The sequence below is a fragment of the Carcharhinus amblyrhynchos genome, chromosome 1, assembly GCF_965287045.1.
Source record: "Carcharhinus amblyrhynchos chromosome 1, sCarAmb.v2.hapA, whole genome shotgun sequence".
In the NCBI taxonomy this organism is placed as follows: Eukaryota; Metazoa; Chordata; class Chondrichthyes; order Carcharhiniformes; family Carcharhinidae; genus Carcharhinus; species Carcharhinus amblyrhynchos.
The window spans coordinates 153,377,606-153,402,463 of NC_137324.1; the positions used below are offsets into that span (position 1 = coordinate 153,377,606).

Below are 24,858 nucleotides of genomic sequence, written 5' to 3' on the forward strand. Positions count from 1 at the left end.
CCCTCAACTCCGGTATCATCCTAGTAAACCTCCTCTGCACTCCCTCCAAGGCCAAAATATCTTTGCGCAGGTGCGGCGCCCAGAAATGCACACAGTACTCCAGTTGTGGCCTCACCAATGCCCTATACAGCTGCAGCAAGACCTCCCTACTTTTATATTCAATCCCCTTCGCTATGAAGGCCAGCATCCCATTCGCCTTCCTGACCACCTGCTGCACCTGCAAGCTGGGTTTTTGCGACTCATGCACAAGGACCCCGAGATCCCTCTGCACCGTCGCCTGCTGCAGTTTTTCGCCTCGTAAGTAATAGTCCTTCCTACCATTTTTCCTACCAAAGTGGACCACCTCACACTTGCCAACATTAAATTCCATTTGCCATTTCCTGGCCCATTCGCCCAGCCTATCTAGATCCTTCTGCAGACTCTCCACACCCTCCGCACAATTTACCGTTCCACCAATCTTGGTGTCATCAGCAAATTTCGACACTCTACACTCGGTTCCCTCCTCCAGATCATCTATATAAATGGTAAAAAGCTGAGGCCCCAGCACCGACCCCTGGGGCACTCCACTAGTCACCATCCGCCAATCCGAATAGCACCCGTTGACCCCCACTCTCTGCCTCCTATTTGACAACCAATCTTCTATCCACGCTAACACCCTACCCCCTACCCCATATCCCTCAACCTTCTGCAATAACTTCTTGTGAGGCACTTTGTCAAACGCTTTCTGAAAATCTAGAAAGACCACATCCACCGGCTCTCCTCTATCCACCGCCCTAGACACATCCTCATAGAACTCCAGTAAATTTGTCAGACACGACTTCCCTTTAATGAAACCGTGCTGCGTCTGCTCTATCAAGCAATTCCCTTCAAGATGCCTCGCAATTTCCTCCTTAATGACAGATTCTAACATTTTACCTACCACAGATGTTAAACTAACCGGCCTATAATTCCCCGCCTTTTGCCTGGCACCCTTCTTAAACAACGGCGTAACATTAGCCGTTTTCCAATCACCCGGCACTTCCCCGGAATCCAGCGACGTTTGGAAAATAACCACCAAGGCATCCACTATCACCTCCGCCATTTCTTTCAGAACCCTCGGATGCATTCCATCCGGTCCTGGGGACTTGTCCACAATCAGCCCCTCCAGTCTGTCGAGCACCGCCTTTCTAGTAACAGTAATGTCATTAAGACCCTCCAGTCCTACCACCTTTCTATCGCTAACACCCGGCAAATTATTTACGTCCTCCTCCGTGAAGACAGAAACAAAAAAGTTATTCAATACCTTAGCCATATCCCCATCCCCTACCACTAGGTCCCCTTTCTCATCCTCTAAAGGACCAACATTCACCCTAGCCAGCCTCTTCCTTTTTATATATTTATAAAAACTCTTGCTATCCTTTTTTATATTAAGCGCTAGCCCAGCTTCATAGTTTCTCCTACCCTTCCTTATCAACTTCTTTGTCAATCTTTGTTGACATTTAAACCTCTCCCAATCCTCTTCTCGCCCACTACTCTTAGCTACTCTAAATTCCTCCGCTTTTAGTTTAACACTTCCCTTCACCTCCTTTGTTATCCACGGCTTATTACCACTCCTCCTACTATCCTTTTTGACCATCGGAATAAATTTCCGTTGAGCACCAAGAAAGATCTCCTTAAAGATCCTCCACTGCTCCTTAACAGACCCTCCCTCCAACGCGCTCTCCCAGTCCACATTCGCCAATTCTTCTCTCATCCTACCGTATTTCCCTCTATTCAAACAAAGGACGCGTGTCTGGGAACCCACTTTCTCCTCCTCCATCTGCACCAGAAACTCCACCATACAATGATCACTCTCCCCAAGAGGATCCTTCACCACAAGGTCCCTAATTCTACCCGCCTCATTACATAGCACCAGATCCAAGATAGCTCGCTCCCTCGTCGGCTCCAACACACACTGTTCGAGGAAACTATCCCGGCAGCATTCCAAGAACTCTTCCTCGAGCCCCCCACGTCCAACATGGGTCGACCAATCAATATGCAGATTGAAATCCCCCATAACTACGGCCGTCCCATTCTTGCACGCTGCACTTATTTGCGCGTTAACAGCCCGCCCCATCTCCAGATCATTATTCGGGGGCCTATAGACGACACCCACCAGCGCCTTCCTCCCTTTGCTGTTCCTAATCTCCACCCACAACGATTCCACCCTCTGCTCCTTGGCTCCAATATCATCCCTTGCTACCACCGTGATGCTATCCTTAATCAGCAGAGCTACGCCCCCCCCTTTTCCCTCCTGCCTATCTTTCCTAAACACTTGATAGCCCTGTACATTCAGCTCCCAGTCCCTGTCACCCTGCAGCCACGTCTCTGTAATGGCTACCAGATCGTATCCATTTGTGTCGATCTGCGCCATCAGCTCATCCACTTTATTCCGAATGCTTCGTGCATTCAGATAAAGTGCTTTCAGATAAAGTGCTTTCATCCCAGCCTTCACCTGGACCCTATTTGCCGCAACGCCACCAACTATACTCACGCCCCCTACTCCCTCTATTATTGGGACATCCTCGGCCTCTTCCCTTACATGTACACTCTCCTTAACTTTAGAACTCATAAGGTCACCTACCCTCGCACCCTCCCCCTCCCTAATTAGTTTAAAGCCCTGTCTACAGTCCTCTTTACTCGATTCGCCAGCACTCTGGTCCCAGCACGGTTCAGACCAACCCCATCCCTCCCGAACAGGTCCCACCTACCCCAATACTGGTGCCAATGCCCCATAAATTCAAACCCATTCCTCCCACACCAATCCCTGAGCCACCCATTCACTTCCTTAATCCTGTCAACCCTACGCCCATCTGCACACGGTTCAGGCAGTAGCCCAGAGATAACCACCTTGTCGGTTCTACTTTTTAATTCCATTCCAAGCTTTTCATACTCCCTCCCCAGATCCTCAGTCTGCATTTTGCTTACGTCGCCGGCACCCATATGTACCACAACGACCGGATTCTCACCCTCCCACTCCAGGTTCCTCTGCAGCCCAGCTGCGACATCCCGTACCCGAGCACCAGGCAGACAACACACCCTTCTGTGCACTTTGTCATTGTGACAAAGGACAGTGTCAATACCCTTCACCCCACTATCCCCAATAACTACTATGTTCCTTTTCCTTTTCTCTTTGCCTATGTCCTGCTGCAGCACTGTACCGTGTGCAGCTTGCTCACCAACCTCACCTGCCTCGTTCTCGTCCAACTTGGAAGCAAGAACCTCAAACCTGTTATGCAGATTAAGAGGCTGAGGCCTCCGCTCCTCACCCCCCTTCCTCTTCCCAGTAGCCCCCTCTTGTCCCTGACCCTTAGAGTTAGCCAGTCTAGGGGGGGTGGATGTCACTTGCACCCCATTTACAATGGCACCCTCTCTCCCCCTGATGAGCCTCAGTGTCCGTAGCTCAGAGGCCAGCTCATTTACCCTGAGCTGGAGCTCCTCCAGCAACCTGCACTTACTGCAGACATGGTCACTGGGATGAACCCTAGGGTCCACCAGTTCCCACATCATACAGAAACCACACATCACATGCCCCTCCATTATTTACTGTAGTAGTTTTGAAAAAATTTTTTTTTTGGGTTTTTTTTGGGTTTTTTTTGTTTTTCAAACGAACTCACCTGGCCTTTTTTCTTTCCAGCCCTTTTTGATATTAAGCCCTAGTAGCTCACTCTGCTTCCCTCTCACTCCGCTGCCCGCTCAGACGCTGCCCGCTGTCTACACCAGGCCTCCTTTTAAACCTGGCGCTGATTTAAATCTGATGAACCACAACTGCCTGCTAACCACTCCCTCAGAATTCTTAAAGCGGTAAATACAATAAATAAATGCTTTAAACAGTTCTACAAAGAACAAAGTGCTTTAAACTTATTTTAAACTGGTTTTTAACAGGTAAAATCTTAGCTGTCTCTCTGCTCCTTCACTCGTCTGCTCCAGCAAACAATGGAAGGCTTCACCTTGTGGTCAGTTGATATTTAAATCTGATGAACCACAACTGCCTGCTAACCACTCCCTCAGAATTCTTAAAGCAGTAAATACAATAAATAAATGCTTTAAACAGTTCTACAAAGAACAAAGTGCTTTAAACTTATTTTAAACTGGTTTTTAACAGGTAAAATCTTAGCTGTCTCTCTGCTCCTTCACTCGTCTGCTCCAGCAAACAATGGAAGGCTTCACCTTGTGGTCAGTTGATATTTAAATCTGATGAACCACAACTGCCTGCTAACCACTCCCTCAGAATTCTTAAATCAGTAAATACAATAAATAAATGCTTTAAACAGTTCTACAAAGAACAAAGTGCTTTAAACTTATTTTAAACTGGTTTTTAACAGGTAAAATCTTAGCTGTCTCTCTGCTCCTTCACTCGTCTGCTCCAGCAAACAATGGAAGGCTTCACCTTCCTGTCCTGTTTGTGGAATGGGCAGCACCAGTCATACCTATTTTGAAACCAAATCGTTCAGTCTGTCTTTGCGGAGACTTTAAACAAATGGTAAATTGTTATTCACAACTGGACAAGTACCCCATTCTCCAGATCAAGGATTTATATGAGAAGTTGGCAGGGGAACCCTTATTCTCAAAATTAGATATGAGTCATGCTTATTCACAGCTGGATAAGGGTTCACAGAAATAGTCCACATAGAAGATAGGAGGAGACCATTTGGCCCTTCGAACGTACTCTGCCATTCATCATGATCATGGCTGATCACTCAACTCAGTAGCCTAATCCTGCCTTCTCCCTATAACCTTTGATCCCATTCATTCCAAGTGCTATATCTAGCTGCGCTTAAATGCATTCAATGTTTTGGATCACAGTCAATACTCTAAAGGTTCTCTGTAAATACAGAAGGTTACCTTTTGGGATATCGTCGGTCTGCTTGATTTTCCAGAGAGCAATAGCTAACATAATCTTGATAATGTTCTCATCACCAGAAAAACAAAGGCAGAACACGTAGAGAACTTAGAGGAAGTTTTTAGTCATTTATCAAGGGCCAGCATGTGCCGAAGAAGGGAGAAATGCATTTTCCTGGTACCTCAAGTGACCTATCTGGGCTACAAAGTGGACAGATTGGGTCTACATCCTTCGGAGGACCAGGAGTAGGTGATTAAAGATGCCCCGGCTCCCCTGTCCATAGGAGTTATGGTTGTTTCTAGGGCTGGTAACATACTATGAAAAGTTGATACCAAACCGGACCACCATCTTCATTCCATGACATCAACTGCTAACAAAAGGCCAAGCTCTGGAATGGTCTACCTGTCAAGATCTGGTTTTTAAGAGAATAAAGCAACAGCCGTCATCCTCGAATGTCTTAGCATGATCCTAGAAGAGAGTTGGTGCTAATCAGCGATGCGTCTCCATCTGGCATCGGAGTGGTATTAGCACGTAGATGGCTAAAGAGAAAGAAACGCCCAATAGCGTATGTCTCCATAACTTTGGCCATAACAGAATGAAAGTATGCCTGCGTACTTTCACTCTGGCTTGGTGGTAATATTTAGAGTTTTAAAAATTCCATGAATACTTTTATGGGCAGAAATTTGAGATTGTCGTCAATCACAAGTTGCAACTGATGCTAATGAGTGGACAAAGTGGTGCCACTAATAGCATCAGCTCATATCTAGCAGTGGGCATTATTGGCCAAATGCAACTGTCATTTGGAACATTGGCTGGGAGGCCCTGTGGCAAATGCAGATACCTTCAGTAAGCTACCTTTTGACAGACATTCCACTGATGGTATCACAAGTAGAAGAGATGGTAATAACCATGAACTGTCTAGATACCCTTCTGGTGGTTGTATATAATATGGTGCTAGCAAAAGTTAAACAATTAATCTTCACGGGAGAAACAAAGATCTGTATGGGCTCAATTCCAACCTTAGCGAAGCAGAAGAAAGCAGTTCAGCAATATGGCATATTGCTATTGGGGACATGAGTAGTTATTCGGCTTTAGGGCTGCCATTCCATCCTGGCTGAACTACATCACAGACACCCTGAAGTATCTAAAATGAAGATGTTGGCAAAAAGCTATGTGTTGTGGCCCAGAATGGATGCAAACATAGTGGCGTTTGTGGGTAAGTGCCAGCAAGGACAAAAGTTGCCACCAGCAGCATCCCTACACCTTGAGAATGGCCGGGTAGAACATGAACTAGGCTGCACGTGGATCATGCAAGCCCGTTCATGGGCTTGATGTTCTTCGTCTTAGTGGATGCTCAATCCGTGGGGTCGTTTGATGATCACAACAATAACAGTAGAGAAACTTCATCACCCAGAGGTGCTGGTCCCTAACAATTGAACATCTTTTTGCCAGTCAGGAGTTCACCAGATTCGTGAAGTCAAATGGGATTTGACATATCAAGACAGCAGCATACCATCCATCGTTGAACAGCCTTGCGGAGAGAGCAGTCCAGATATTAAATGCTGATTTAAAGAAACAGCTGGCAGCCTCAATGGACACCAAGCTCTCCCATTGTTCATTTGCTTATAGGACAATCCCACTTATGCCAGTATGAGAATAGTACTGGCAGAATTACTCATTGGCGGATAACTCTGCATTAGAATGAGTTTGATCTTCCCGAATCTGGGGGGAAGGTGGAAAGGCAACAACAAGCCTAATGCAGAGGCCATAACAGCAGCAGCAGGGAGGCCTTTGGACTGATGGCTAACTCATAACTTCCCTTGAGTCATGCTCCACCATATCAATGACAATGATGTTTGAGAATCTGTGTCAAAAGTGGGCGGCATGGTGGTTAACACTGCTGCATCGTAGTGTCAGGGATCTGGGTTTGATTCCTAGCTTGGGTCACTGTCTGTGTGGGTTTCCTCGGGTACTCTGGTTTCCTCCCACAGCCCAAAGATGTGTGGGTTAGGTGAATTGGCCATTGTAAATTTCCCGTTGTGTCAGGGGACTAGCTAAGCTAAATGCATGGAATTATGGGGGTAGAACTTGGATGGGATTGTGGTTGGTGCAGCCTCAATGGGACAAATGTCCATCTTCTGCACTGCAGGATTTATGAAAAGTCCGCTATTGGCAGTATCATCAAATTACTGCAAATATGCTCATGTTTAAGCCTCAAACATATCTGTCATGCAACGCTTTCTTGAAATTCTCCAAAATTACAATGACCTTGGAAAAAGCTATCAAGTCATAATTAACTCCCCATATCCTCACTGAGCAGCTGACTCTGTTCCATAATGATAGCTATCATTTCAGCTGACTAGCTTTCATTTCAAAATGATAGATTTCAACTTCTCTGCTGTTTGGCCATTCACACCTTCTATTCTCTATGGACTGCCATTAGCAGCCTTTCCCTTGTTTTTGTGGCTATGACTCATCCTTCATTCCCTCACTCTACAGTATAAATATCTCCCACTTTCTACACCTTTTAGCTTTGACAAAGGGTCATCTGGATTCAACGCCTGCTCATTTTTCTCCTTACAGATACTGCCAGACCTGCCGAGATTTTCCAGCATTTTCTCTTTTGGTGATAGCTTTCTGCAATGTAAAAAGGTTTAGAATTATAGTGCAGCTCAAGCTTGAAATGTCTTTCAGCTGCATGTCCTTTGATTTTGCCAAGGCAAGCAAATGCTTGAGCATCTCACACCTCTAGGCTTGCTTCAGTAAAAAGTATTGCCCTTTTCCAATCCTGTACTGCCTCATCGACAGCTGGATTTTCAAGATCTTCAAGGATATTGTTAGTGGTGAAAAATATCTCTAGCACCAAAAGACTTAGTTGTCGCTATACTCTATCCCACAGACCCAAAAATTCCCATAGGTGCAAGCATCTTACTCAGTCCACCCACATGTACAAACTGAATTTTTAGATTGGATTTTAAGTCATTTTTTTCCTTAAGTTGATTCGTTAGAAACTTCTTTAACCACAAACCTTTTCAACTAGGAAATCTGGTATCTCATTCAAATTGTCAAACCCTCATATCTTTCCTGCCAGAATCTTTCATACACAACATTAAGTGGGAAAGAAGAGGCTGGTTTATTCTGGATTTTTCCACACCTGAACATACACAATGGCCACAAGATGGTGCTGTTATCCATTGCTGTTGCTGATTCTACCATCTGCTCTTGTTCACTTGTAAAGCGTAAGTCACCACATTAAAACTCAACCATCTAAGTTCCCCCACCCAAGTGCAAGAATCTGTGCTGTGGCGTGAATAGAGTAAAAAGTCTGACAACACCAGGTTTTAGTCCAACCGATTTATTTGATAGTAAACACACAAGCTTTCGGGTTAGTCCCTTCGTCAGGTGAATGGAGAGTTCTGGCCTCAGACAGAGCATATAAAGCACAGACTGTTTACAGATTACTGATTAGAATGCGAATCTTTACACCTAACCTGCTGTTCAAGTCTTGAAGTGGCCGACAATGTGAGTGGAAGGAGCACTGATCACAGGTTAAAGAGATGTGTATTGTCTCCAGACAGTACAGTGAGTGAGGTTTTGCAAACCCAGGACCCAGGACCCGAGGGATAGGCAAAGAACCATTTCTCAGTCACATCCACTGAAGACGAGATGCTGAAGATCGAATGAGTCTGAAAAAACCTGGGAAGTTGGGGTCCTGATTGCTGCTTTGGGATTACAAATTAAGTACCACGCAGTCACATGGCATGCAATACTCAGACATATTAATTTGATGTCGATATCCACTGAAGTATGATTGCAGAGTGATAGTGTGGAAAAAGAGAGTTGCTGAAGCCCTTCATCTTGCTCTCAGAATATGCAAGAATGTCAAATTTCAAATGTTCATAACAGTTTATACTACAGGAGAAAAGGGGTTGACAAGTTGGCTTTGGCTGAGATGTTGTCAAGCAGAAAACAACAAGGAACTATTGGATCCCCAAGCTCCCAGGTAAGTCAGAAAAAAGGCATGAGGCTTGAATCTATCCTTTTGTTTTTACATTCTTTAGAAAATGTGAATGAACAATCACAGGACATACTTTTTACTGAAGCAAGCCTGGAGGTGTGAGATGCTCAAGCATTTGCTTGCTTTGACAAAATCAAAGGACATGCAGCTGAAAGACATTTCAAGCTTGAGCTGCACTACAATTCCAAACCTTTTAAATCAGCTTTTAACAACACACAAAAAATTAAAAATACTAAGTTTGACTATACTACAACATTCTTTCAGTTCCACTTAAAAGAATGATACAAGTTAGAAAATATATCATGCATTGTAATGTTCTCAGCAAATGCAGTCTTTGTAATCCAGGGTCAAACACACCTCCCCTCTGAAACCAAGTGGCAGATGCCACCCTAATTGAACTTCTGTGGAGATATCCTCAAATCACCCCGATAATTAATTCACTGTGAACCGACTGGCCTCACGAGACTCTTGATTTCCACACGAGCATTTCCAAACTCTACTCTTGACAAAATATGCCTTAGAAAGTTCTTCCAAAAAACAGTGGGTTGAATTTTACAGCCTCGCTTGTCCCCAAACTGTAAAATCCCCCCACCCGAAGTCAACAGACCTTTCCATGGTTGTCTCTGGCCCGCCCCCATTCTCCTGGTGGATGGGACAGTAAAATTCCAGCCTTTATCTCAGATGCCTCCCTGTGGATCCATTTCCAGGATTCCAGTCTCGCCCTTCAGTATTTGCCAGTATCAGCCTTGCATTGCCTGTGCATTCAAACTTCCACACAATCTCTCAGATATCCAGCTTTGCCAACAGAACACAATTGCCTCAAAGGCTTTATCAAGGAATAATTCAGATGTCAGACTTATCGCTAACCAATTTCATCAGGTCTACACCTTTCAGCTTTATCTGTAATTAGGAGCCTCTGTCTGCCTCTTCAGAGTTCAGGATCTTGTTCAACTTCCAGTCCATTTGTCGCATTGACTTCAATCTTCCTGGGACTTCTCTTTCCATTCCTGGTTTTAGACTTACCCATTCTCGTGTTTCAGGTGTTCTTTTTTGGGAAGTCTGCTTTATTAGCTCCCTTGTCCTTGTCGCCCTGCTCCTGGATCTAGGTTACAGCTAAACTCAAGAGGTCTTTCTAAGCAACAAGCTAGTCTTTCTTTACATTTTTTTGTTTTCACATTGTAAACTCTCACATTGATGAAGTGCAGCTCACCAAGCACACTCCACTTAAAGTCAAGACTGTCCTCATTATCAAATGGCAGGGCATTAATTTGGTGAAGTAATGTGATTCTGGCAAGTTTGCCTTTTAATTAGCATACGTAAGTTGCAAATATGGTTTCCAGTATTAATCAGTGGAAAACTCAATTCGTCCTTAATCCTTCATCAAATTTGGGAGAACAAAATTCAAACTAATTTCCTGCCACGGGAAATTTACTTTTGCCATCCCAATAAATTATGTGCACCTGTACACTTTACTTTCCACTGCTGTTGAGAGCAGAAAATTCCGACCATGAATTTTACTAATTTTTTCCTTGTGAATAGTAAACCTCAGGGATATGTTGCTGCCTGGTGTGATGGATACAGACCCTTGGCTTACCTCAAGACAGAGCTGGGCTGATTCTTAACTGGGACAGAAATGGATCATGTGTAAGAGGGAGTGTCTCTATAAAAAATAGGTAGAGCTAACTTTCCATGCTAGAGACTGCAGTGCAATGGTGGATGGGAAACTCGGCATGACTCCCACTGGGTGGTGGGGCAAGATCTTACACTCAGTAGTCCGCACTTCAGCTCATTTGTGCATCCCACAAGGAGTTCATCAGGGAAGGAAGGGATTCGTCCACTCCACCATTAGCTCATGGGGGTCAAGCGTCTTGACACCATATACAAAATTTGCCCACACATAAAATCACTCTGCAGATCAAGTGGGCTGAGTATCTTAGTCATAATGTGTCCGTAGAACAATACCATCAGCACCAGGTTTTAGCAACCTCACCTTGGAGAGACTCCAGGCCTATGCAAGACAAGTGGGAAGGAGGCCCCATCTTGAGAGATGGGGGCAAAAGGTTGATCAACATCAATATGCTGGGAAGCAGTTACTTGTGGCCCCTAAAGGAGAACCACCCTGCACTGCAAGAAGATGATGAATGGTCTTGTCTGCTCTACCAGGATAAGTGAACTTTGCCTTCACTGCAAACTCTCGCTCTGATAAGGTCATCAAGCAGTCTAAGAGTTACAATCCACAGGATATCACACTCTTAACAGCAGATGGGACATTAGCACTGATTGCCTGACAGATGCTTGAACAGCACCTCTTATGTTACCTTTATAGGGTAGCTCTCAGCGAACATGCACACAGGCATGTTTCTGAACTGTATTTTCATCTGTTGTGCTCACAGTCAATCCATCTGTCTTTACACAAGATAAGATTTCCCACAACAAGTGGGGGCATGCCAGAGTTCAAGACACTTATCCCCATGGCAAATAGACAGCAGAGTTAGCAGGTGAGGAACAGGATTGTTTCTGCATGGAAAGTGAGATTGGCCTCCTCCAAAAAGCCAATGAGGATTCATACATAGGATATCAACCATCTGCAGATAATGAATGTGAGTGAGCTATAAAGAAGGTGCTTGTCCAGACAATTGTAGTCTCGTAACTATGTTGGGAGTTGTGGGTTTTAAACAAAAAGAAAAGAAAATAATACACAACGCGTTTATCCTAGGAGCTCTCGCTGTACAAAGTACAAACCGAAAGTAAAACAGCAGCCTTTCCAACACCCTAATGACAACACTCTCAATTCATATGATCAGCTCTTAAAGCAATCATATCTTTTAGATATATTACTTTCCTCCCCTTTACTTCTGTGGTCATGACAACAAATTACTACGATATTATACATAGGATTAATAATACTCTGGACATAAGTATGCAACATTAATCATTATACACAATAAGAAAATCAATCAGGAAACATCTATTCCTCTTTGGTTGTTTACAACATTTTGGAATTTGATTGTCCTTGACCCTAGAAGTATGATTACTTATCTGGTATTGTAACAAGGACACAATCATCAGGCAATGCAGATTCAATTAAGTCTACCATAGTATTCACAACACTGGGGACTAAAGAAGTTGGTATTTTTGGAGATGATACAAAGAAATTTTAAAATGGTCAGCATGGCATTGCTAAACTAGATTATCTGCAATTTAAATCATTAAGAAATTGGACCCATTTTTACCGTAACTATGGCTGGTACCCATTTCTCACTCATGGCATAATTACATATTAACACTCAAACTCCCTGTTGAAATGAGTGCAGTTTTGCCCTCACTTCACTTCTAACAACTTCAGATTGTTGTTAACACTCTAGTATCTTTGAAGTTCCTTGGTTGGGGTGGGGTAATAACAAATCAAATGTTATTAAATTTTCTGTTTACAATAGTAATGAAAGTGAATTTGAGTAGCCGCATGAGAAGTGTTTCTATAGATGCCAGAGAGCTTTTCACAAGACTTGCTGTCTTGAAGCTTTTAAAGAATACTTCAGGGATTGTACAAATCTTTCATCAAATCCATTGGTTGAAGAATGCTAAAGTGCAAAGTTTATATTCTGAATACAATTTGAGACAAATCTCAAACTCTTGTGAAGTAAACTATGAACCATTATTGCTGACAACCTGTTCCAGTTTACTAAATCATGCAAAAGTTTCATCAGGTTTTTCAGTAGTTTGTTTAATTGTGATGGATCTCATGATAACAACTTCTGGCCACTTGAGTGTGCAACAATTGTAACTAAGAACATAACCCTCAAAAAGGCCAACAAAATCTACATGCAATCGTTGCTATGGCATTTTAGGCCATTCCCAAGACTGTAAAGGAGACAACAATAATTTTTTTTTATTTGTGCACAGGATTAACACTGTCCCAATTTTTCTTGAATCTGGACATCCAGACCCAGCCATCAAAAATAACTACGTGCAAATTCCTTCATTTGGACTACACTAGGGTGTCCTTCCAAATAATTCTTCAAGAACTCTTCCACGCTGACTAGGAGAAATGATCAATCAGATTTCCTAAAATAAACACTTGCCTTGGATAGTCAACTCCTGACACACATGGGCCGCGATTCTCTCAAAAGTGCTGAATTGGTAGGAGAACTGTTCTAAATTCTGACTGTTCTGTCAGTTCAGCTTGTCATCTGAATCTCCGTACTCACAGCAATTCCCGGGACCAGCCCTGACCACCACCCTGGAGCATCCTGACGTACATCCCACCTCCCCAGGCCACAGCTGTGGCAATCCACCCCTATCGCTGCCCTCTTCCATCCAAACCGATTCCAATGCAGAGTGGCAGCAGGACTCTCCACCAATCGACCCTAGGCCCCGTCCCCGTCCCCTTGACACTACCCAGTGCCAGGTGGGCAGTGCCAAGGTGCCCCCTGGGCAAGAGCAATTTACCCGTTGGGGACACAGACTGGCACTGCTGCCTGACCCCCTGAGGAGCCCCGAATTGCCTCCCTCTTCATTTCAGAGGGTATCACACTAGTTCCCCGAATATGGGGAGCTAGTCTGAACTCCGCCGGAATGAAGTACTCCTAGCAGGGTGGGAGATTCAATCAGGACCTGAAAGTTCCTGATAATTAACTAATAAACATTTAAAATAAGTGCAAAAAAGATTTATATTAATTACCTGCCTTCCTGTTGGTTTCCAGCGTGGTCTAACTGGCGACTGTTTACCAGTTCTGGGAGATGCATATGTGCTCCTGGCACGTGCGCAAATCCCTGTTCAAGGCCTGAGGCGCGTGTCTGCCAGCGTCACCCAACAGAAAAGTTGCGGGTCGCAATGGGAGAATCGTGGCGATGATTTGAAATCAGGATGCATATGATGTGTTCTAGTAGTCATTCCTTTCAATACCATTTCCATCACCTTCCCCATCACGGGATCATTTCTGGTATGTCTCGGAACCTGAGAAGCTATCACAGGCGAATATTAGCAAGACTAGTTGGTGGCATTTGCTCAATAGGTAAAAGTATTATAACGATAATAATGCATTAGCATGGCTCTTTGAAGATACTTTATATTGTAGAAGTGTGTAGATAAAATCAGTGGCCATCTTTGCATTTGGCTAGCAGCCAAAGGTATACTTTTATATGACCCAAAAATTTTGGTTAAGGGTCGAGGATCAGTGACTAACGTGAAATGACAACCATATAAATAATGATGAAACAAACCTTTATATGCTTAAAATTATACTAATGCTTCTATTTCTAGCTGAACATAATTAGGTAAAGCTATTGGTCGTTCCTCCCTGAAGGCAGAATAAACAAAGAACAACACAGCACAGGAAACAGGCCCTTCGGCCCAACGAGCCTGTGCCGCCATCTTAACAATGTGTTTTTCCTCCTCCACTCTTGACTCATGTCTATGCTTATGGTACCCCCATTGGAAACCAAATTAAGGGGAAAATAATTTAGGGACAATTTGTTACTCCAGTCAGCCTAAGAGCACATCTTTGGGGTGTGGGAGGAAACCGGAGCACCCGGAGGAAACCCAAGCAACCACAGGGAGAATGCACAAACTCCCACAGACACTGGCCCAAATCCATGTATCTGCACAGCAAACAGTGATAGTCACTGAGCTGTTGTGGTGCCCATCTGCTGGTCCAGTTTTAAGCACACACAAACGCGAAGTATTAGGCTACTCTCGAACTTTCAAGAGCAGCCCTCGCACGACCCACCGTGTGCATGCCCCTCATTAGACAACAAGGTGGACAGATGCACCTGCGGAGTAAAAGAAAAAAACATCAACACATGTAATAGTTGATTTCCAGGAACATCCCAAGGCTCTGATCCTTATTTAAAACAGTCTCCTATAATCCTCCATCCCTATTTCGCTCATGTGTCTATCTAAGTAAGCCTTAAACAAGTCCAGCGTGCCTGCCTCCACCACCTTACTTGGCAGTGCATTCCATACCCCCATGACCCTCTGTGTGAAAAACCTCCCTCTAGCATCCAAATTATACCTCTCCCCCCTCACCTTAAGCCCGTGGCCCCTTGTGATATTTGTCTCCAATCTAGGAAAAAGCCTGCCACTGTTCACTCTATCTATACCCTTCATTATTTTATACACCTCTATCAGATCCCTCCTTAATCTCTGTCTTTCTAAGGAAAAGAGCCGCAGTTTGCCCAATCTTTCCTCATAACCCAGTCCTTCCATACCTGGATTAAAATAACCAATAATTCAGACTTCTGCAAAGCATCTTTGACATCCTTGTATGCTTTCTCTTATTTGGTCCAGTCCCATGACTGTTTCACACATAATAAATTATACAATGGCACAGTGATGTAGCTAAGTTAGGAACAAATTTGCCATAATAGTTTACTAATCTTAGAAAGGACCTCAATTATGTCATGTTCGTTAGACATGGTGCTTTTAAAATGGCATCCATCTTTTTAGGTGCTTTATGTAATCCATTACTATCAATAACATGATCAAATACTGGATTGATGTCTGGAAAAGTCACACTTCTTTCTTGATATGCAGGCAATGCGCTTGGAGACTTTCCAATGTTGCTTCTAAATTATTCAAGCACTCTTGTTTGCCTGACCCTGTAATTAGAATATCATCCAGGTAACATTGTACAGCAGAGAGACCATTTTAAATCTGATCCGGTGATCTTTCGAATGGGGCTGATGCAGATGTTATTCCAAAAGGCAATATTTTATCATTTCCACATGACTTGTCTTCGTAGAATATTATGCATCAGATGGCAAGACAAAGTACCAGACACTGAAGCTCTTTCTAGAGCAAGTCTACCATCAATCCACACATTGCTGATGAGAGCACAGACCCGGTGGGCAGGTCATGTCATCCATATGCCAGACGAGCACATACCCAAGTAGTTCCTTTTTGGGGAACTCTCTGCTGAAAGATGCTGACATACAGGGCAGAAGAAATGTTACAAAGACACACTCAAGGCCTCTTTGAAGTCGCTTGACATCAACACGACCACCTGGGAAATGCTGGCACAAAACCACCCTACCTGGTGCTGCCTCATCCGCAAGGGCTGTCAAGTTTATGAAGCAAGGTGCATCGCTGAAGCACAACTTAAGCGAGAACTGCACAAGTCCGGAGCTACCAGCGCAAGAACAACAGTGTCTACACAAGTCTGCCCAATATGTACCAAGACATTCTGTGCACGAATTGGCCTGATCAGTCATCTTCGGACATACCGCATCCAGCCTCAAAATGTCTAATGGTATTGAGGTCCTCATCAAAGATGATGGACAAACAACAACAACGGTTTTATCATAAGATCTTTTTGTGAGTAATGATGGTAAGCAATGGTGGAGTTTCAGCAGCTACATTTATCTGTAGGTATGCTTGTGAAAAATCAATTTTGCTGAATTTCTGCCCATTTGACAAGGCAGCAAATAAATCTTCCAACTCGAGGATTTGGATATTGATCTGTACACAACACTGGATTTATGGCTGTTTTAAAATCACAAACACAAACTGTACCATCTAGTTTCATGACTGACATAATGGGCATAGCCCAGTCACTCATTGTCACCAGTGTTAACAAGTCACATTAATTCTTCGATCTTGGGCCGAATTGCATATGGCACCGCTCTTGTTTTGAGACTTCTTAATTGACGAAAAAGTCTTATCTTGAGCTCCACTTGATCTCCTTTCTTTGGAGAGTGAGGCTGGCGTCTGGCTTGTTTTCCAGAGATTGGACATGTGCTAGGAGTAAGCTAGGGAGCGGGGTCTTGGGACCACATTATTTCACTCTGACCTGTACATTTTCCCCATGCTTCCTGGAGTGTTTTTTCAGGTCTAGGAAACATTGAGAGTAATATGTGGTGTTCAGGGTATGTGTGCGTCCAATGAGGTTTTTCGCTGTGAGTGGTGTGTGGATGGAGGATTTGTTGCTTTGTTTGCAGCTCTTGTGTCGGTTGACGGATCTGCAAGATCATGCATTCCAGGTCACTATCAGGCTGCGGTTTTGCTTCGGAGATTGGAAGATGTCTTGACCATGCTCCGGTATAGATGGATCAAGGGCCAGTAAGTCGATGATGTCTTTGAGGTTGCAGTCGCAGATGTGCTGATATTTGGGTCCACATATTGAAGTTTTCTGGGTCACTGCCAGGCTACAGTTTTCCTTCGGAGATCAGAGGATCTCCAGACCTGTGAGTAAATTTAAAAGAGTACTGTTAGCGACTTCTAGACACGAGATGTTTAGGAGTGTGGGATGACTGTAGGAGGGAGGAGTTGAGGGAGTGCTTGGGATCTGCAGGACATCACAGCTCCCTGGGTCAGTGGGATGGGGTGATGCTGGTGGAGTGGAGGTTCTGGCTGCAGACTTGCCGGTCCAGCCATTGTGTTCACTGGGAGCTGGGGAGGAGAAGGTTCCCACCCCAAGGACGCAGGCCTGGCCGATGAAGACTGACAGAGTGAAGGCCTCAGCATCAGTGTTTTCCTGAACTGCGGGAGCCAAGGGAATGCCGGCTGGAGTCTGGAGAGTGAAGACTGGCAGTATTTTCCTGGTCACTGGGGTCTGGCAGATTGAAGGCCCTGGCTTTTAGGGCATTTTCCTGTGCACTGAGAGTTGATGTAGGGAAATCCCCAGCCCTGGGACTGCAGCGCCAGCAGAAGGTCCCACATAGGCGGTTGGTCCGGGTCAGTTTCAGGTCGCGTTTCTTCAGGGTCCTAAGGATTGCCAAATCTGCAAGAGATTTAATTAAAGCATTGTTAGAGTTTAAAGAGTTAGAATAAAGCTTTAGAAACATAGAATGAGAGTAAAAGGTAAAATTAGAAGATATGCTGGGCACAGTGTGCAAGAAGTTACCACGCTCTGGTGCCATCTTGATCTTTTTCATGAATGGATGGTTCCCACTTTTATCCATATCTAGCCCATAGCATGGTGTTCAGTGATAGCAGACAATGAAATAACAGCCCCATAGTCAGACAATTGGTAACAATGTGAAAAACTGACAAAGCTTTTAAAGAGAGGTGACTCTGAAGTAGAGTCGATCAAGTGCAGATGGCATTGTCCACTTAACAGTGAAGTGCACAAAATATTGCTTTGTGGGCAGCATGATGGCACAGTGATTAATATTGCTACCTCAGCGCTAGGGACCCAGGTTTGATTCTGACCTTGGGTGACACTTTGGAGTTGCACCTTCTCCCTGTGTCTTCATGGGTTTCCTCCAGGTACTCTGGTGTCTTTGCACAGTCTAAAGATGTGCAAGTTAGGGGGATTGGCCATGCCAAATTGCCTCTAAGTGTTCAAAGATTAAAAGATTACGTGGTAAATGTGTGGGGTTAGGGGCATGGGGTGTGTGCCTCGACAGGAAGATCTTCCGGAGAATCCATACTCAGTGACCCAAGTGACCTTCTTCTGCACTGTAAGGATCCTATGATCCTGTTACTTCACTGTCCAATTTACTAACCAACTGATGACACCTATCATTCCAAATAGCACCTACGCTTGAATAATCTCAATCTGCCTTTTCGATAATGAATGATACTGTTTAGGGATTGTTTAAACTGTAAACATAAATTATAGTTTGTACATTTTAAACAAGGTTTAGACATTAAAGGAATTTAAGATATGCAACCTGTATGCTGGTAGGGCTACATGGAGAGCTGATAGACCTGGGAACAATAACTAAACTTTGGGAAGCTCTTTTTGTAAGCAATCCTGAGGCTTTATTTCACTGAGTACAGCCAATGCTGACCATTAGGCAAATTATTCTTCAAGGGGAAGTACTTCAAACATAGCCTAATATATTGTTTTTGCATATACAGTGGTTTCATGTATCATTAAAGGACATCAGATTTTCTTATATTTCCTAATGGAAATCTGCATGTGCTTTCAGCTACCAGTTTAGGGACTTGTGCTACTTAGCAGCCCAGTTCCGGGTCATTAGTTATTTTGCAAAGCAACTGTTCAACTAACACTTATTTCCAAAATTACATTTTTGCAGAGCCTTTTGAGATTTAGGCCCAAATCTTCCAACAAGGGGCATTCATATTGCCATTCTGCTCCTATTTTTCTGCAGATCATCAGAGCTCCACATTTCTGGCTGTGACTTCTGATCCTGGTTTTGCCAGAAATGTGGAGAGTACATGAATTGGAACTGCTTCTTTGAAGTGCTGAATTGTTGTAGGAAGATAAATCATAGCTCGTTTTTACAGTACTAGTTGCCATATGCTGGTAGGTAAAAGTGTCCCAAGATTCTTTGAAAAGCTATTCAGAGAAGGTAAGTGTAAAGGGGTAGGATGGTGAGATAGGCTGAAGCTGGGTGTGACGGGGAGGTTAGGGGAGTGAGTTAGAGGGTCAGGCAGTGTAGTGTGTTGGTGAGGTCAGGTTAGATTGGGTGGAGGTGATCAGGGGAAGTGTCAGGATGGGTCATGAAGAGTCAGGGGATGGAATGAAAGTTGGGGGGATCAGTTATATAATTACCCAGGCATTAAGACGGTTTTAATCTATATGATGTTTCCACAAGAACTATCCAGGTTAGTACATTGAAGACTTATAGAAAGGATCCTTGGTGCAGGGGAATTGTCCGTCAGAAATTCGCCTTCCCGGATAATTCCCGTGGAGTTGCTTTCAAGAGGTCCTGTTGTGCAACCTTGGAGTGCATGTCCAATGATCTGAGCTTAATTTACACAATCTGCAAATCTTAATGATGATTTTGCTTTCCATTTTTGCAAATAGTTCTTACACAAGCTCTTTTGATTTAGGATTTCTGAGTTTTTGGCGTGGCAACTTAGCGAATGTGATTCGATATTTCCCAACCCAGGCTTTGAACTTTGCCTTCAAGGACAAGTACAAGCAAATATTTATGGGAGGAATTGACAAAGAGAAACAGGTATGATTAAATGTTAGCGTATTATCACAAATATCTGGAATATTACTTCATTAATGCTGAATGCACTAAAGTACTTCTGCCTTGGATTAAAACAATACTGTAATGATCTGTGGATTTTAAAGGAAGAATCCAGGATACTTTTACTTTTAAAATTTAAGGACCGGAATCATAAGCAGTGTCTTGTTTGAGGCAAATCTCAAAATTGTTGCAATATCCTGATTGATGCAGACATTGGTCTGCATTTGCATTTTGCACATAATGAACTATGAAAATCATGCCACAATGGGCAAGTCTGCAAATAAAGGCTTAATACTTGACCAGTTGAGTAATAAAGAGGATCCAAGGACAGAATATATTTGGTTACAACTAAGAAATGTGTCATTACACTTTTAGGTGTATTCATTTTTTTGTAGAATCCCTACAGTAGAGAAGGAGGCCATTCACCCCATCGAGTCTGTACCGACTACAATTCCTCTCCGATCCTATTCCTGTAACTCCACACATTTACCCTGCTAATCTCCTTGACACTGGAGTCAATTTAGCATAACCAATCAACCTAACCTGCACATCTTTGGACTGTGGGAGGCAACCGGAACACCCAGTGGAAACCCACACAGACATGGGGAGAATGTACAAGCTGCACACAGACCGTGACTTATGGCCGGAATTGAACCTGGGTCCCTGGCACTGTGAGGCAGCAGTGCTAACCACTGATCCACCATGCTGCCCACTAGATCACCAACAAATGGGAAAGATACAGAGGAGCAAATTTTCAGTGAAATCAAACAGAAATGCAAGAACTGAAGAATAATAACAATGAAGGGACTTAAATTATCTCAATATGGACTCGGATACTAATAATGAAAAGGGCCAGAGAGGGAGAAGAGTTTCTGAAATGAGTTCATGAGAATTCTCTTGGTTAATGTGTTTCAAGCCCAAAGAGGAAGGAAACACTGTTGGACCTAGTTCTTGGGAATGAGAAAGATAGGGCAAACAAAACCAGAGGTCCCTCGACGATGAACAAAATAGAGGGAAAATGGTGTGTAAAGACAGCTGCAAGTGACAACCAAGCTGAAATTTGAAACTTCATAGGAAATGAGAGAGGATGAGAAAAGATAGCAACAAACATAACAAGGCTTCTACAGGCATATAAAAAGGAAAAAAGGTACTAATAGGATGGTGAGATTGATCAGGGACCAAAAATACAATCTATGTATGGAGACAGAGAACATGGCTGTCCAGCGATGTAAGAAATTTTTAAAAATTAGTTCTTGCGATTGGGGCATCACTGACAAGACCATGATTTACTGCCCATCCCTAATTGTCCTTGAGAAGATGACAGTGAGTCACATTCCTGAACTGCTGCAGTCCATGTCATGTAGTTACAAGGCTGTTAAGCAAAATCCAGTGAAAGTGAAGGAACAGTAATATATTTACATGTCAGGATGGTATCACTTGGAGAGAAAGCTGCACATAGTAGCTACTCCTTGCCTTCTCAGTTGGCATTGTTATACTTTTGGGATGTCTTGGTGAATTGCTGCAGTATATCTTGTAGGTGGTACACATAGCTGCCACTTTACCTTGGTGGTGAATGTTGTGCTGATCAAGTGCATTGCTTTGCTCTGGATGGTGTCAGTCTTCTTGAGTGTTGCTGAAGTTGCAGTCGTCCAGGCAAATGGAGAGTATTCCATCCCACTCTTGGCTTGTCATTTCTAGATAATGTACAGGCTCTGGGGAATTGGAAGGTGTTACTTGCAGCAGAATTCTCAGCCTCTGACTTGCTTTTGTAGCCATAGTATTTATGTGGCTGGTCCAGTTAAGTTGCTGGTCAGTGCTAACCCTTAGGATGTTGATGTGGGAAATCCAACCGTAATAATGCCATTATTCAAGGGGCAATGGTTAGATTCACACTTGGCGTAGAAGGTCATTGCCTGGCACTAATGTGACTTGAATGTTATTTGCCAGTTGTCAGTCCAAGCCTTAGTGTTGTCATGTCTAGCTGCATATAGAAATGGACTGCTTCAATGTTTGAGGAGTTGCGAATGGTAGTGAATGCTGCAGTTATCAATGAATATTCCTACATCTGACCGCCTGTTGGAAGCAAGGTCATTGATGAAGTAGCTGAAAATGATGAGCCAAGGATGCTACTACTCTGGAGAATTCCTATGCTCATATCTACAACTACATCTTTCTTGTGCTATATCTGACTCAACCAGTAGATATATTCTCCAGATTCCCACTGCCTTAAATCTTGCTCGGCTTCCTTGATGCCTGAGTGGGTCAAATACTGTCAAGGGCAATCACTCTTATTTCATCTCTGGAATTCAGTTCTTTTATTCATGCTTGGACCATGGCTGTAATGCGACAAACTTACATCTGTAATGTTGGAATCTCAGCCAGAAGCCCAAACGAATCATCCACTTCACCTTTCTGGGCAAAAAGTGGCTGCTGACGCTTCAGTCTTGTCATTTGTACTGATTTGCTGGACTCTTCAGTCCTTATGATTGGGGATATTTTCAAAGGTCCCTACTCCAGTTAGTTGCTTAATAGTTCATCATCATTCACAACTGGGTGGCAGGACTGCATAGCTTTGATCTGGTCCATTGGTTGTGGGGTCGCTTAGCCCTTTCTGCTGCATCCGCTTGCAAGTAGTTTTGTGTTACATCTTCACCAGGTTGGCATCTCATTTTTAGGTATGCCTGGTGCTGCTCTTGATATACGTTTTGTAGTGTAAGGGTATCTGGCATAGCAAAGGTTAATGTGGGACTGGAAAACCATGCCACCCACAGTGTGATATAGGAAACACCTGACAGTAGCATCAGGTAAAGACTGGACAGAGACCTAGAAGCAAACATGACCTAGAAGCTCATGGTTTAGACTGAGTGTATATGCAGGAAAGACAGTGACCACCAAAGGTCATACCTCATTCACACACGTGAAGGAGCTTGGTTGCCATTTCTGGGGAAGGGTTGTGTGACACATGACTTTAGGGTCATGACTTTAGTGGGCTGGACAGAAACCAGTATAGATGCAGGCATGGAGAGAGCTTATAGCTGGGGATATTGTGTATATATGCACATAGTTATATTAGCAATAAAAAGTTAATGTTCAGCTATATAAGACTCAGAACCTCTTTGTGAGATCTCTTGAAAATACAGCATTTTCCTGCACTCATTCTACCAGAGTTACATAAGAAATAGGAGCAGGAGTAGGCCATCTAGCCCCTCGAGCCTGCTGCGCCATTCAATAAGATCATGGTTGATCTGAAAGTGGTTCAGTTCCACTTACCCGCCTGCTCCCCATAACCCTTAATTCCCTTATTGATCAGAAATCTATCTACCTGTGACTTAAATATATTCAACAAGGTAACCTTCACCGCTTCAATGGGCAGAGAATTCCAGAGATTCACTATCCTCTGAGAGACGTTCCTCCTCAACTCTGTTCTAAACTGACTCCCCCTTATTTTGAGGCTGTGTCCTCTACTTCTTGTTTGCTTTCTAAGTGGAAAGAATCTCTCTGCCTCTACCCTATCTAGCCCGTTCATTAAATTGTAAGTCTCTATAAGATCCCCCCTCAGCCTTCTAAACTCCAACGAGTACAGGCCCATTCTACTCAATCTCTCCTCATATGCTAACCCCCTCATCTCCAGTATCAACCTGGTGAACCTTCTCTGCACTCCCTCCAAGGCCAATATATCCTTTCGCAAATAAGGGGACCAAAATTGCACACACTACTCTAGTTGCGGCCTCACCAGTACCTTGTACAACTGCAGCAAGACCTCCCTGCTTTTATATTCCATCCCCCTCGCGATAAAGGCCGACATGCCATTTGCCTTCTTGATCACCTGCTGCACTTGCAGACTGAGTTTTTGCGATTCATGCACAAGGACCCCCAGGTCCCTAGCATGTTGTAATTTTTCACCATTTAAATAATAGTCCATTTTACTACAATTTCTTCCAAAGTGGATAACCTCACACTTGCCAATGTTATACTCCATCTGCCAGATCCTCGCCCACTCACTCAGCCTATCCAAATCTTTCTGCAGACTTTCTGCGTCCTCCACACAATTCGCTTTCCCACTCAACTTTGTGTCATCAGCAAACTTTGTTCCCCAACACTCGGTCCTCTCCTCCAGATCATCTGTGTATGTGGTAAACAGTTAAAGCCTCAGCACCGATCCCTGCAGCACACCACTAGTCACCAACTGTCAACCAGAAAAGCACCCATTTATTCCAACTTTCTGCTTCCTGTTAGATAGCCAATCCTCAGTCCACGCTAACACTTCACCCCCAACTCTGTGTACCTTAAACTTCTGCAGCAAACTTTTGTGAGGCACCTTATTAAACGCCTTCTGGAAATCTAAAAACACATCCTCCGATTCCTCTCTGTCAACTGCACTCATTACATCTTCATAAAAATCCAGTAAATTTGTCAAACACGACTTTCCCTTCATGAATCCATGCTGCGTCTGCTTGATCGAACCATTCTTTCCCAGGTGTCCTGCTATTTCTTCTTTAATGATGGATACCAGCATTTTCCCAACTATGCATGTTAAGTTAACCGGCCTTTAGTTACCCGCCTTTTGTCTACTTCCTTTCTTAAACAGCGGCTTAACATTAGCTGTTTTCCAATCTGCCGGCACTTCCCCAGAGTCCAGTGAATTTTGATAAGTTACTACTATCGCATCTGCTATTATTTCTGCCATTTCTTTCAGTACCCTGGGATGCATTCCATCTGAGCCCAGGGACTTGTCTACCTTTAGTACCATTAGCCTACCAAGCACTACCTCTTTAGTGATAGTAATCATTTTAAGCACCTCACCCCCTACAGTCCCACGACCGTTAACATTCGGTAAGCTATTTGTGTCATCTACCATGAAGACCAACACAAAAAACTTGTTTAAGGCCTCAGCCATTTCCTCGTTTCCCATTATTAAATCCCCCTTCTCGTCTTCTAAGGGTCCAACATTTACTTTAGCCACTCTTTTCCTTTTTATATATTTGAAAAAACTTTTACTATCAGTTTCTATACTTTGCGCTAGTTTAGTTTCATAATCTATCTTTCCTTTCTTTATCGCTTTCTTAGTCGTTCTTTGTTGTTTTTTAAA

The 24,858-nt window shown here is 43.6% G+C and overlaps 1 protein-coding gene across 1 annotated transcript in view; it reads left to right on the forward strand.

The window, feature by feature from the left end:
• Positions 1 to 24,858, forward strand: part of LOC145350608 (ADP/ATP translocase 4-like) — a 108,435-nt gene that overhangs the window by 28,690 nt on the left and 54,887 nt on the right. The window contains exon 2 of the mRNA XM_080199816.1: positions 19,624 to 19,751. Coding sequence (XP_080055942.1) covers positions 19,624 to 19,751 — 128 coding nt within the window. The remainder of the gene's footprint in view (positions 1 to 19,623; positions 19,752 to 24,858) is intronic.